This window comes from Epinephelus fuscoguttatus, linkage group LG10, assembly GCF_011397635.1.
Source record: "Epinephelus fuscoguttatus linkage group LG10, E.fuscoguttatus.final_Chr_v1".
Classification (NCBI taxonomy): Eukaryota; Metazoa; Chordata; class Actinopteri; order Perciformes; family Serranidae; genus Epinephelus; species Epinephelus fuscoguttatus.
Genome location: NC_064761.1, coordinates 25,487,293 through 25,502,948, shown reverse-complemented (window position 1 = coordinate 25,502,948; position 15,656 = coordinate 25,487,293). Strand labels below are relative to the sequence as shown.

The following is a 15,656-nucleotide window of genomic DNA, read 5'->3' as shown; positions in this document are numbered from 1 at the left end:
CTCACACACCCCGACCTTGGAGCTACTCTCAACAGCAACCTCTTCTTGGAACACCACATCAATCAAATCACCACAACAGCCTCTTCACCTAAAAAACATAGCTCGTATCCACTGATCAGTCTGCCTCTCTGCTGCCAAAACTCTGATCCATGCCTTCATCACATCCAGAATTGACTACTGCAGCTGTGTTCTTTATGGTATATCATCCTAAGTCCAAAAAAAATCCAGTGTATTCAGAGCTCTGCTGCTCATCTGCTCACCCATTCCTGCTCCTGTGACCGCGTCACCCCTGTCCTCCAGAACCTCCACTGGCTCCTTGTCCCACAACTGATCCAATATAAAGTCCTTCTCCTCACACACAAAGCCCTCCATAACCAGACTCCCCCCTACATTATCCATCTGCCCCAACACCATACTTCTGTCGACAGCCTCCACTCCTCTGATCTCTGATACAAACCTCCTGTCTCCACTACTCAGGGCCAAGCAACAGAACCTTCACCATAGCTGCACTGTCCCTCTAGATATCTCTGACCAAACACATCCGAGACTGCACCAATCTGTCCCTGTTAAAATTACTAATGAAAGCTCACCTTTTCACAACTGCTTTTAATGTGTAGTTAATGTTGTGAATGTTGTGTGTTATTTATGTTAAGTGTCTTTGAGTACCTTGAAAAGTGCTCTACGAATAAAATGTACTATTATTATTATTATAATTACTATTAGTAGTAGTAGTAGTAGTAGAATAATGTTGCTACCAGCCATGCTAGCTTCTTAAGTTTATGTCTACAGTCCCTCATGTGCTATCTCCCCCCCCCCCCCCCACCTCACGAGAAAACTCTGCGAGGACGAACTCTGGTTTGACCGCACTTTAATGGTGGGAGGTTTACACTTAACTAGATTGGTTAATGTAGCTTGGTGACGTCACATAATTTTAGCAGAAACTGCAACTTAAACTGGTTTCCACAGCTCAACAGTAAAATTCACGCGCACGCGCGCACACACACACACACACACACACACACACACACACACACACACACAGACAGAAAAGATACTGTAGTTACTCTCACAAAAGAGCCTGTCCCCTCAGTGTGTCATCTGTCCAAATGCTCTGAAAAAATAAAAGGACAAAAAAACAACAACAACTCTGCAGGCAACAGTGCCATCACAAACACAATTTAAATTCCAGATTGGTTTAAAAAATTGGGTTCAGGGGTTGGGAGATGTCTCGGTGCATAAAAGCTGTATGAAAAGCCAGGTTTTACAATAGTTTACTAGGTAATTACAGCGCATGTAAAAACACTGTCCAATTTCCTGCCTTACACTGATATTTTCCAATTACCATGTTGTGGGTTCATACCAACACAACGATGTGATTGTATTATGAAGACGATTCTCCATTCAGCGGTGGCTATACAGCAGCTGTGTTTTGATGTCTGACACAAAAGCTTTAAAAAGAAGTTGGCTGTAGCTGCACATTTGGGCAAAATCTGTTACTAATGCAGCAATGCAACCATATGGCAGTGTTCAAATACCACTGGCACACACTGCTACGAATGAAAGAGCAGCCACTGAGCCTTCCATGACTCAAAATACACAGAACATGATTGGATGTGGTCTCTGTAACATGTCAGCTATCCCTGTGCTCTTCACATGAACATTAACCCAAGTACAAACTCTTATAGTTCTTAAAAGGCTGCAACGTTTCTGAAACATCTGATTGGATCAACACACACTTGAATCTCTTCAGTGTATCTATGTCAAGATGCTGTGAATAAATGATGTGCTGCAAAGGGGCAGAAATGTGTGTTATCTTCCTAAAAAGACACAGAGATGTGTCAGTATAGGGACAGTGGTGTTATCTGTATCATGCCCAAAAGGGCCAAACTTCACTTAATGTTAGCATACCAGGGACTTTTGTGTAATGGGAGTGTGACGCTTGAAGCCTGAACTGTCTTGTCTGTTTGCTCTTACAGCTGGTGAGTGAGCAACAAGAGAGCCGCCCGCTTTTAAGTCCCTCCATCGACGATTTTCTCTGCGAGACCAAGTGTGATGGGGTGTCCCGCCCAGTGACTTCCAACACAGCAGGTAGTGCACAGTACATTATTACTCTTCAACAATCGTCAACAAACATAGGTAGATGACTACCCAGTTTTACAAGTCTTTTTTATTTTGCTTTTTTCACGTCCTTTAACCACTGAGACCGGGCTTCGTGTCAAAAGAATAATATGGAACAGAAATGTACAATTACTCTGCAGTACATAGAGGAAAAGCTCTTAGATACCATGCTGTGGTGGTTAACACGTGAGGGTCTTGAATGGCACGTTGAATGCTGCCTCTTGTTAACAACATGTTTTTATCAACCATAGCAACAATGCTAGGGAGGTTGCTTTCTGTTCAGCTGCGTCATGTCTCTATTAAACACAACATCATACCAATTATCACTGTGACTGGCAACACAAAGAGTTTATTATGCTTTTAACATACAGAGGAAACAGGACAACTGACTGAGTTTATATAACATACTAATGCATGGTGGAGCTGGACAATTAATCGTATTGAAAGAATGCACTTTGGATAACACAAATAAGCAACAACAAATACAACCACGCCAGAAACAACTGGCCCTGTGAGAGTAATGTACACACATGCTGCCCTACGCTCCATGAAAGAAACAACTTGTAAAATGCCACGTGCGAGCTTTGATGCTCGCAGTTCTGCCGTGTGAAAATGACCAAGGCCGAGTTTAAGTGCAATCATTACATTTTGCATTGTTTGCTGCAGTGAATGTGTGTTCGATGGAGAGACAGAGAGTTACTGTGGATGTGCTGAGAGCAGAAAGTCTCCTGTGTGCTTCCTGACCAGTCTGGAAGCTGAGGCAGGAACAGTTAACATGTTTACAGTGAGTTATAAGTTAAGTTATAATGATTATTATACATGTTGACCAGGCTTGAAGTTACAAGTTATAATATTGTACTGGGATTGGAGGTTTCTACTCTTCAATAGCCAAATACAAATGTGTTATTCATATCAGTGCATGCTTCAAGTCATCTCATGACATCATAAAATGCAGGCCCGGCCTACGTGTAAGAGTAGTGTACATGTTAACTTACCATGTGTTGTGTTGTCGATACTAATATTAGTCTAGAAAACACAATTAGATTATTTGACCATATTCAGCCCTAATGCATGGCATCCTGCACAATAATGCACTGTATATGTGACGTACATAACTTAACAAGAGGTATCCTGCTATTTATGTGTTCTATTTACAAAATGGATCATCAGTGGAAAGTGTACCGACTCTAATGGAGGCTCATTTTGTTTCCTGTTTGCAGTTTATGAATTACTGCGGGTCTCCAAGCTCTTCCTCTAATACACTAATAGAAGATTCAAAGAAGTCAATTTTGGAGTCAATTTGTAATATCTGTTTTCAACCACTTAGGGCTTTGAGTAACATTTTTAATTTCCTTGGATAATGGTTAGGTATCACCAACTGTAAACCAAATTTTCAGGAAATCTACAAAATAAAATGCTAATAAATAAGTGCCTCCATGCATTGCTTTTATGTAAATACTAGGAGTTGGGTGCATCAAGATAAACAGTTAAAAAAATTGCCAGTTTAACCTCAGTAGGCGACCCAATGGCCAGAATAAATGTTGGCATTGTACAGTATGTTTCTGCAAACAATTGTTATGTTATATTTGTATGTTATGATGTAACAAAAATGTTAAAACTTTAAGTTTCTTTACGTTTTAACAATGAATGATTAAAATTAATGAATGATTAAAGTGTGGTTAGGTTTGAGCACAAAATCCATTTGATTATTGTTAGAAAAATCATGTTTGGCTTCAAACAACCACTTTTTTGACATAATCTTGGCAGGAAACACAGCCTGCAGCTTGGTAGGTGTCTCGCCTCAGCGTGAAGCCATCCACCATCCTCTCCACTTCCTGATTACAAAGTTAGCTCACTCACAACGTAACTTTAAAAACGCTGATATGTTCCGTATGAAATGTGCAAACGACTGGGCTGCAAATGGTAGGACAATGTAGAAAGCGTGTAAATCTTATCTTTGTGTTTGTTCCATGTCTCATGTATGTCATGACTTATTTTTGAGTTTCTATTGCATTTTGGTTTTATTGATATACCAACTTTTCCACCTCAGCCAACCATAAAAACATTTTTGTAAAATGTGAGACTTGAGTTTGGGGTCACTACAGTCCAGTGTGGTGCAAGTGGGCAAAGGCCATGCATTATATACTCTAAATCATAATTCTACACAGAAATCCATCAATGACAATAATAGCCTATGGAATGAAACTCAACACCCACTACTGTTTAAAGCATTAACCCAAACAACTTGTATCTGAACACACGAGTGCATCTTGACATCAGTGATGTCTCTTTTAATACATATGTGTATTGTGCAGTAAATATTTATCATAACCTTTTCAACCTCCCAGTAAATAAATTAAAAATCAACTAGGTCAAAGTATGTGTTGAAAGATGAAACGTTCTGATCGTAACAGATGCCATGTGCCATCTTGGTTTCCACATGGATGGGACCCTGATCACTGAGCTGCACCATCTTTTGAGTGACGATGATTTGCAGAACCAGATTGCACAGCTGACATGTGTCATCTCCAAACTGGCCACTGACTGTGCTGATTCAGGCAGACAAAGTACGGGCAAATGTTATGGGGAAACTCTCAACCTTCTGCCTCCCCAGTGCCTCCTGCTGCTCCCGCTGACAGTGACGTGAATAACTGGTCATGAATCTCAAAATTCCCTAAATGGTCAGATCCTGTTTAATATGTAGTCTATGTGCACTGATGTCGAGATATGTGCCATTTAAAAGCAAATCCTTGTACACATGAAATCATCAGTGCCGAGTAGTTATGTGTCGTGTTCCAACACAGTAAGCAGTTTCCTTGTTTTCCGCATGTTCACTTGGGTTTCCTCCAGCTGCTCTGATTTCCTCCCACAGTCTTAAGACATGCAGATGAAGAGAATTTAAGGTGTGACTGTCTGTCAGTCTGTTTTCACACTGTGATGGACTGCCACTGAATAACACTAAACAGGAATTAGCAAGCAAAGAAAATCAATAATGAATGATAATTACCAGCTCAAATATGCTAATCCACATGAGACCCACACCATGTTGTGCTCTCTCTTGCACACAGTTTTACTTTCGCCTGACTTTGAGGTTGATGACTATTTTTGCCTATTGATGGAACTTTAAAAACTCCACCATGAATTATAAATTGGTTTTGTGGTTATCTGGGGTTTAGAAACACACTAGTCAAATAAGTGTCTGTTTGAATTTTCAATTTCAGTAAGAAAATGAGCTGCCCCTGTTGAGAAGAAATTGCAGTGCAGTGTCCTTTCCACTTGGTTCGGATATCCATCACTACTCATTTGCAGACGTAGGCTGAAACTCATTATTCAAGAAGAGCCTCTCATCAACACCCCCTCATTGTATAAAATCCCTTCTCCTCTGTACTTGCACTCAAAAATCTTTTGTTTCTTTTGTCAGCACTTGGCTCTAACATGCTGGTTCAATAGTCACAGGAATACTCTAAAGACACAATGGTTCTCACCTTTGAATTCATTTCAGCACAATTGACTGCTTGAGATTTCAGAGATCAATTATCATTGGGGATGCACTGATTGTGAAATTCTGGGCTGATGCCAATACCACTGGTTACAATATTTTGGCGGATATTCAGTCTTCTTCTTCTTGTTTATTTTGTTTTTCTTGTTATTTATTCCCCCTTTTGTGCCAGGGGAACAAATACATCTTTATTATAAAAAAATAAAATATAACTGAACTGTGCTAAAGTCATTAAGTCCTTCATTACACTGCCTTCAAATATGCACAAATTCAATCATAAACATTACCTTACCAAATAACCTTCATTCACATTAAACGTTTAAAAAGAAACTGCTTCAAAAGCCATCTTACAATATATCGTAATTCCGTCTCTAATATCTATTCTATTTTGCCATGAAAACAGTTTGAAGATATCATGAGGACTTTATAATCTGAACACATCATGATGTAACTCAGCAGTTAGTTTTCACCATCGGCTGCGAACAGCTAACAGGTAACATTAACTAGCTCTCCACCTGCCAGTGTCAACATGGATTTGCTGTTCTCAGTGTAGCATTATCAGGGAAACTGTCTGTTCACTGCGTCCTTTCGTTATGACAGTGTCCCAGGAAGATCACTGTTCATCCAAAGCACGTTTTCTAATGTCCATGGGATAGTGGGGTACCGTTAGTCTGGAGCCCTGCTCTTTAGCCTTCGCAAGATGAATGTGACGCAACAGAGAAACATCAACCACTGCCATCAGTGAATGTCAACCTATTTGCCGATAGGCCGCATTGCTGCATCCCTCTTTGATCCAAAGAAGATCCTTCTTTGGCTTAAAATACACAGTTCTAGGGGCTGGAAAAGCAGTGACAATTCTCAAAAAAACAGCAACTTTTGGTGCCACTGTCCTCGCTGGGAAAACAGCAACAGCTCACTAAAAACACAAACGTTTGGGGGCTAAAAAGCCACAAAAGACTTACTAAAAAACAAACAGTTTTATTGTTTGTTGGTCTCTTAACTGTGGCCCGGTGTTTTGGCTGGCATTTAGCAAAGTTTACACATGTCAGCTGAACTTGTTAAGACAAGTTGTTACTCATACTCAAGATAGATACTCATAACTTAGTCCTCATCCTCAAACCTTTTTATCTTGACAAACTGAAGAATGCTAATGAAGACAAAATGACAAAAGGAGTGCTACTTCACACATGCAAGTGTCAAGACAGGTGCTCATTGGGTCCAAGGGAAGATCCAGAGATTAAAAAATGGTTGGATCCAAGGGAAGAAAAAGTGAAGAATGCTGTCTGGAAATTTGAACATCAATTGGTATACGAAACCTCTGCATGGCTTGTACAGTTAGTAAATAGTAGTAGTAAGTTATGTAGCCTTCAGGTGCCTGTTCAAGATCCTCTCAGGGTTTTTGATTTAAAATAAGTCCACCGACAGCATTATCAACTGAATCCAGATGGCTTGAGCTGATCAAATCTGCAAGTTTTCATTTCAGTCGGCAACAATTATTGGCTTGAAAAATGAGAAGCCAGCTTTCATCTCTCTCTGCCAAAGGTCAAGGACCCATTGTTTCAATAATTACTAAGACAAAGAATTTTAAACAGGAAACGTCCACTGTTATCTCTGAAAACTGTAGCGAATGGTCAGTTAAAGTCTCTTGTTCACTCAGTATCACTTCTGATCTGAGAGGTTTGACTCGCAAAGGTTGTATTTGTATGTCATTCCCCTCCCACCACCCCATAATTTCTGTCAGTCTTCATTATGTTGTGAGGCAGAAAAGCTAAAGACTCCCATAACATGCTCATTAATTATATTTATTTGCTCACCATCAGTCCATTGGCCACCACAGAGCAACACTTTTCCATTACATTTATATACAGTATACAAGCATCTGGTTAAAATACCCAGTTGATGAGGAAAACTTACAATAATTATCTTCCCGGTCTCATCATTTCAAGAAGACCCAAGGGTGCCAAAACATTTTTGACATCATTGCCTTTTTGTGAACAGCTTGTGTTTCTTTTTGATGCTAAAAACTCTTCAGGCAACCTTCCCCACGAGTGTATCTCTCTTGATTTGTAATTGTACTTGTCATCTAAAGAGCACAAGGCATGGAAGACAAGCATACTCTCTAATTACGCAGAGATTTCAGTCAACAAATGTTCTCAGTTGGTTGTCATGAAACAGCAGCACGCCAATTATGCAGTCATGTGTCTGTAGTTTTATAGCTCACATTGCACAAAAGACACAGTCAGGGTCCTGGGAAATGAGTGAGAAAACTTTGTAGGCTCCTCAAATAACCAATGCATAAAAAGACTGTTTTACTGGGGTTGTGAACTTCTTATCTTAACATCGGTTTATAAAAATTAGGATACAAAGATTTGAAACTTCGAACTTAATGCATGTTAATAACTCCAAATGTGCGGTATGTACAATTTGTGCATTACACTGACAATGTAATGTGTGTAATGGATTTAGGAAATACAATAATGTTCACCTCAGGGGGAAGAAATTAATGACAACCAGTAGCAAAATTGCATCCCACAAAAAAAGATCACAATTTCCCATTACAATTATGTTAAGAGGAAAAATATCACCCAAAATTAGGCACTTTTTCCACCCTGATTGCTTTCGTTTTATTTATGAATTTACTTATTTTAACTGCAAGATACGCTTATAAGCCGACTGCTGTCTTCATGCATCACTGTACATATACTTTTTCCCAGAAAATATCCAACGACGACATCAAATCAAACCACTAACAGAAAATATTCAATAAACAAGATGTAATAGAAAAGAGGCGTAAATGGAGAGGAGGAAAATCAGTCGTGGGATAAGAAGCTGATTCACAATGACAAATCCAGTCCCTTTGAAGAAGAAAACAAGAAAGCTTACATTCTGCTACAACCTGATGTTTTGCATTTATCACAAAAATGACTCATCTCAAACATCCTCTACCTTTTTTTTTTTTTTTTTTAAAGATATTTTTGGGGCATTTTAGCCTTTAACTGACAGGACAGATGAGTGTGAAGGGGGGAGAGAGAGAGGGGGAGTGACATGCAGCAAAGGGCCATGGGCTGGACTTGAACCCGGGCCGCTGCGGCAACAGCCTTGTATATGGGGCGCCTGCTCTACCCACTAAGCCACCAGCACCCCAAACATCCTCTACTTTAAATGTAACCTAGTTATCAGCTAATAAATTCAACACTGTCACAGTGTCTGCAGTCTCAAGCTGGACAACAGAACAGACAAAAGTTGAGCCCCTTAACAGACGGCTCTGTCCTTCTTTGCCGCTCTAACAGCCTGCGATTGAATTACTTAATTGACCATACTTCAGCTGCTCTGGGGACAGCCTTATCCTTATCAGACTGCACAGCAGCCTGTAGTATATTCATTTTTTTCTGAAAAGAGCAGCAGCAAATTTTTTAGATGTCCACCCGGGGTCAATACCGTGACAGCTTAAGTACCCTTGACAGCTCAACTCGCCGTGTCAGAAAATGTGTAGATCAAAATCGAAGCGTCACGCAGCAGAATAAGTGAAACCTGTCGTTCTATCATATCACAAAGAGAAAGGAAAGCTACCAAAACACAGTATGATGTGGTGAACAACCTTGAACAGCCACAAGCAGAGAAAAACTATTTGATATTTAAGAATAAAAATCACCCAGATAACCATCATTCACAAACTGAATTGATATTAAATCTCACTGAATTTCAAAAGAGAAATTCTTTAAGGTAGCAAAAGACCCTACACCCCACACTCTCATTGTAATGTAATACAGCTAATTTAATCAGTAATAAAATGTTAAAAAATAGCATGTTTAAAAGGTCAAACTGTGCACCATAAAGTGTACTACTCCGGCTTCAGAATGCAATCAGTAGTGAAACTTATCGAACTACGCTGTCTTCACATTTATAAAGTCCCAGATGAAGTGAAGCGTTTTTAAGAAGCAAGAAAAAACTGAAATCAATATGTGAACATTAATATGTGATATGTAACATCCTATCACTGCTGCAATTTAAGGTACATTTGATGGTTAAAGTCCCTCATTCATGCGGAAGAATGGTCTCTCTCAGATTCCCCCAAAATCCTGGTTAGAGATCACAGAAACAAATTGAACTTCTTTCACGTCCCTCACAGTTCTGTCTTCAACACTGGACCTGCTGGATCTCAGTGAACCTGGCGAGAGGAGGAGCAGCAAGGACAAAAGGAGCCCCCTGTCATCCCGGGGCAACAGCCAGAAGAACAACTCTCACAGGAAGAAGACGGATGAAACGGAGCTGATCCAGGTGGAAGTTGAACAGACAGGACCGAGCATGAGGACCCCGGAGAGAGCGTCATTAGACTCAGGTAGAGGCGGATTGTTAACTAACTTTGGACTTTTGACAATCATTTAGAAGAGCCAAAGTATAGACATTACTAATATACAACATATGAGTAAAAGATAGTTCATCTTTGGGACAATGATGCAGACTAATCAACAGTTATTTAATCCTGCTACAATGAAATAGTTTGTTTGGTACTGACTTAAATGTGCCTGAAAAATGTCAAATACTTAAAGCTGGCATTGGAAATTTGATCTGATTGTTTTTTGCCCATGTTTTGTTGAAAAAAAATGTTTCTATTTCTCAGTGAGTAAAGTTTTTTTTAAAGTTTGTTTCACTAACAGTCCCAAGACTCAGATATCGTATCAGCACTACTGCAGAATTTTTTAAACAATATCTACATGTACTGCAATGATTCAGTATTGATAATGAAGCATACATGGTGTTTCCAATACAACATGCAGCAGTACATTGGTAAAGTACACTGAGGTATTTATACTGAACAAACAACACATTCTTACACCCAGCTCATCAAATACCAACGCTTGGTCATTGGTGCTACACATAAAACTATGACACTCTAGGTCAGTGGGTCCCAGCTGGTGGGTCGCAGTCCAAAAGTGGGTAACGGGAGCATTCTAAATGAACGCAGGTGACTTTCGAACATGTCAGGTTTGTAAAAAACATAGATTTTTTTAAGTACAGTGAATTTCCAGCACAGGGCTTTTGATTTCAAGTGCTGTTTCCTGCTGTAGAGTAAGTGACTAATGGACAGCTACTTGACAGAGACAGCAAACTAGCTTAATGACATGGCCAAACAAGTATGATGCTGAATGTGCTAAACTGCGTGGACCTTGACTAATGACTTAGGAGAAAGCCGGACCCCGTGGCTGGACTAGTGGGGAACCACTGCATCAGGTTTGGATTCTTTAGGATGGCGTGCCAATTCATGCTTGTTACATGCATTGTGTCTTTTCAAAATAAACTTCCATTTTTACAGGAAATGTACAGTTTCCATTCATTATATGAGTATACTCTCTTTCAAAATAAACTTTAAACATACTTGAAAAAACTTTTTTTCACGTTTACATCCATAGGTTTAGGCAACAAATGTATATGATTAAGGTTAGAAAAAAAAAGCATCATGGTTTGGTTAACAGGGTTGGGTGGTTCTTGGTAATACCAATTCGGTTCGGTACTCCGTCTTGGACCGGGTTTTTTTTTTTGTTTGTTTTTTTTTTTGAGACCGACCGGACCGCATACTCGGGAAGAACATACGCAGAGTGGACTCTGCGGAGGTCCGCCCAGTAAAAGTGGACGTCTGCAAGCCCTGTGCGGCTACAGTCGAGTGCGCATGCACCGAGGCCTCAACTGTAGCCTGGAGTTTGTTTAATAGTGACAGCAAGTCAATAATGGCGGACAATTTAGTCTCAAAGAAATCAAAGAATGCGCCACTATGGCAACACTTTGGCTTTGAACCAGACGAAGGAGGCAACCCTTGTTTGCACTGATTGAGTAAGCTGCAAAATTTATTTGTAAGGAATTTAAAAAAAAAAAAAAAAAAACTTGTTACTGTCACTGTACGTTCACACCAAACGCGATGGACGCGATGTCATCACCCATAACGCGAGTATCGCATCGCTTGATCATAGATGTCCCCTTTTTGATCATCGCTTCAATCACAATGACGCAACCCTCCTCCCGCAATTTTCTTCACCTCCCACTATTTTCTCGTCAACCATGGCTGAGTTAACTACCATAGCTGCTGTTTATCTGTTGTGGACATCTGATTTGGATCAGAGACCCAAACGCCGCCGTGTCTGGGTTCACAATATCCTCCAGAAACGCACACAGCTGGGTGAATATCATCACCTCCTGCAAGAGCTGCGTCTGGATGACGGTCGTTTCCAGCAGTACTTCAGGCTGACGCTGGCCCAGTTTGAGGACCTGTTGGCCCGTATCGGTGCGAGGATCTCCCGCCTGGACACCAACTACAGGCGCTCCATCCCAGCTGCGGAGCGCCTGTCCATCTGTCTCCGGTTAGTTGCTTATAATTTCTTTATGAAAATGAACGCTGATTGGATGTTGCGGCACAGCGTCACGCGATGTCGCTTGAAAAGTTCAAATTTTTCAACTTCAAGCAACACACGCGATGAGGCGATGGACACGTCATCGCTTCATCGCGTTGCTCTTATCGCCTGAAACTCATCGCCCGAAGCAACGTCGCGTCATTTACATTGATTTTGAATGGAAACTTGTGGCGTTCATCACGTCCATCGCGTTTGGTGTGAACGCACAGTCTCTCTGTTGTCCTAAGGTCGTTTTTTATTGTAAATGAGTCAACTGCACCCCCAAGTGGCTAAAATCCGGTATTACCAACGTGATGCGTTTTTTTTTTTTTTTTTTAAAATACAAAAAACGTTGTGTTTGTTTTCTTCTCATACCGACCCAACTCTATTAGTTAAAAATAAGTGTTTGGTACTCATGTAACATCACATGTCACATTCCTCACTAGCATAGTATGCTAAATGTACTAGCACACCATGCTGTTAATCAAAATGGTTCGATTGACTTTTGGTTTAACATGGGACACAAACAGTGACCTCTCAGATGAAAGTTTCAAGTTTGTTTGACCAATCCACGTCCCCTTCTGGCCTCACAATGTGAACTTTCACACTCTTTATACTGTGGCAGTTGCCCGCAGCATCACAAAATGTTGCCAGCCGCCGCTAAAGGGTGCCTCCATGAAAGTCTGACGCTGAGGGCCACTGACCGAGCTTCAGTATTTGATAAGTTTGGAGTGAGACCGGGTTGGAACAGAATAATTTTAAAAGTTTTCCTTTGTCTGTCTCACTCTCAGCGTGTATTTTATTCGGCAATGTCACCAACATCTATAAAAATGAAATCTTATTTCACACAGTCCCCTGCCCTGCTTTATCTTGCTGGCAACCATCTCATCCAGTTTCTCAAAGGTCATAAATCTTCTACCATCCCTCTAAATACCCCAACAACTCTGACTCCCATCATCCCCAATGGAACTGACCCCCCACATGTTCGAGATGGGCCAAAGAGGGATCAAGCCAATTTACTGTAATGAAAGGGATCATCTTTAAAGACATTAAGAGGAAACGGCCAATTACTTTCCTATTTGCCAGTTGAAAAGGTTAAAGTCTTCAGTGAGAACTAATTATGTAGACTGAGTCAAACTACAGTGTGGTGAATAATTCATGGCAGGGAGATTGATTATGGCGTCATTTACAAGAAAAAACTTTATATCCTGTTAAAATTTGTGGGCAGATGTTTCTGTTTAGACACCCTCTGCACTAACTGCCTGCTTTTAGCTAACTGTCTCTTCAGAAAGATTCCATTAGTTGTTGTACTCCAGTGTTAAAAGGGTTGCTTATCAACTAATGGAAAACATAACTAGTTGCTTTTTTAATTTAGTGTTATTGGTTGTTTTTTTTCTTCAAAGACATTTCACAACACATTCTTCCAGACTGCCCTGAGGCTAAATGTTATTTCACAGGAGAATTTTAGATGTAGTAATTCATTTGAAAAAAGGTGACAATGTTTCTGATGTGCAACAAATTAACTTAATTTGCCTCTTTCATGAATTCATTCTGTTTCATTATTATTTTATTCTTAATTATTATTGCTGTCACCAGTTACTATTGGTTCCCCGTTGGATAAATGGGAAGAGCTGAACCCCAACCCTGAGAGGAATGGGAACAGGAAATGGAAGTTGGAGAGACGACGTTCTTCTAAAAACTCGTCCAATGAGTTTCTTTGGTGAGTACTGTCCAGAGCAGGCATCAATAACAGAGCGACATTTTCTATCAGAGGGACATGGGAGAACTTTCCCTTCAGGGTTTTTCTGTCAGAAAGGAATCAATTAATTTTAAACCAAACTACAATTTCTTTTCTTAACCTTAAGCAAGAAATGCCTTTAAGTGCAGTCAAGGAGGGTTTTAATTGAGGTCAAGGAGGTCGGGATGGTTGATGAACATGTAGTGCATGCAGGAGACTGGAGATTGTCACAGACCTGCAATTTATCATCATCACTACCTTTTGTAAACTTAACAGTTAATCAATATATTATATAATGTTTTATTATCATCATCATTATCATCATTATCATCATTATTATTATTATTATTATTATTATTACTGTTATTGTTATTGTTATTATTATTATTATTATTATTAACAGTAGTAGTAGTAGTAGTAGTAGTAGTACTAGTAGTAGTAACAGTATTATAGATGGGCCAAAAATAGGCCACAAATAGATGTTCTATTTTTGGAGCTGGACTGTCATTAGTCAACTGTCCCATTGATTAAAAGCAAGAAAGCCCTTAAAATATCTTTTAAAACAAAAAAAAAAGAAAAGAAAGAAAGAAAGAAAGAAATATACTGTTAGTTCAATTATAGCAAATTATAGCACCATACTGTTGGAGCGCAAAGCACACTCTTGGCACAGATGGAACAACAGAACATCAGGCACATTCAAAGTGAAAATTAACCATTTATGCTGTTGGATTCAAACTGGGTCTAACCCACCTCTGCAGCAGCTGCTCCTCTCCATTTATCTGATTTGATCAGCTCTGAACAGATCGACAGATTAATTATCCACCCCTCGACTCGAAAGTGCTGCTGAGGAAAAAAAAGAAGAGCTCAGCCTGATGTACTTGTAGATGTATGAGAAAGAGGTTGCCTGTGATGATGAACTTTGTCGTGATGCATTTATTGTTGTGCTGCCCCCAAGTGGCCTAAAAATCAATTACTGCAAGTTTAAAGAACTGTTTAAGTTATCTACCTTAATCACACTCGAATTCTAACTGTAGTTAATTTGCCATAATCACGATACTTCCAACATTTACTAATGTACTTGTTAAGCGCAGATATTGCACAATTGTAAACATATTTGTATGGAACGTAATCATGGCTTCTGTGGAATCATCCAAAATCAGTATTCTTATCTGAAAGAGGAGGAAGTTTGTGGAAGCCCCTGGACTTTGGGTGACAAACTGAGACAAAGTCCCTTGAAAACTGGTTTACAGGTTCACAGAAATTCCAAATTAGCCAAGGTGGCAGTGATTTCAAAGTGGAGAAATCTTCTGTGTGTACATTTGAAGTGCTGTATGTCCCACACTATGAAAAGTATCAGAAATGTTGTATTCATATCAAATTGAGTGCAATGTGTTGGCGTCATGTAAATCACGTGTTTCTCTTCTACGTTAGGTCCATAGACTGTAAAACCCAATTAGAGCCACTGAACAAGAACTCCTTGGAAGCGAACACCAAAGTGGAGCCTGAGTCTGCCCTAGCATCTCAAGTAAGTGCTCAGTATGACAGGAGCAGGCAGTAATCATCATTATTGTATGCGCCGTCTGCACTTGAAATCAACATCCTTTTGAAGTGAGAAAGCTTCACACATCTTGTTGTGACTGATGGTTAAAACTTCATAATAATTTCATGAAATGATGAATGTAACAGGTTTATTCTGCAACTGCATGATAATGCATGATAATGTAGCCTTAATATTTCAGTATGTTTCTAATGAGACACCCTGTTGTGTAACTGTTTACCCATCATCCTGTCCTAACACCTACAATTCTTCCATTTCAGCTCAACAGGCAGTATATTAGTGGAAGACATGTAAGCCTCCCTATATGCATCCTTTCATATGATATTGAAAGACTTACACATTTGCACCGGGAAAGAAAGC

The 15,656-nt window shown here is 39.8% G+C and overlaps 1 protein-coding gene across 1 annotated transcript in view; it reads left to right on the top strand.

Moving 5' to 3' along the window:
• The window catches only part of pex5la (peroxisomal biogenesis factor 5-like a), a 136,773-nt gene that overhangs the window by 71,695 nt on the left and 49,422 nt on the right, over positions 1-15,656 (top strand). The window contains exons 3-7 of the mRNA XM_049588779.1: positions 1,977-2,088; positions 9,747-9,956; positions 13,597-13,720; positions 15,170-15,263; positions 15,557-15,586. Of these exons, the coding sequence (XP_049444736.1) occupies positions 1,977-2,088; positions 9,747-9,956; positions 13,597-13,720; positions 15,170-15,263; positions 15,557-15,586 (570 nt within the window). The remainder of the gene's footprint in view (positions 1-1,976; positions 2,089-9,746; positions 9,957-13,596; positions 13,721-15,169; positions 15,264-15,556; positions 15,587-15,656) is intronic.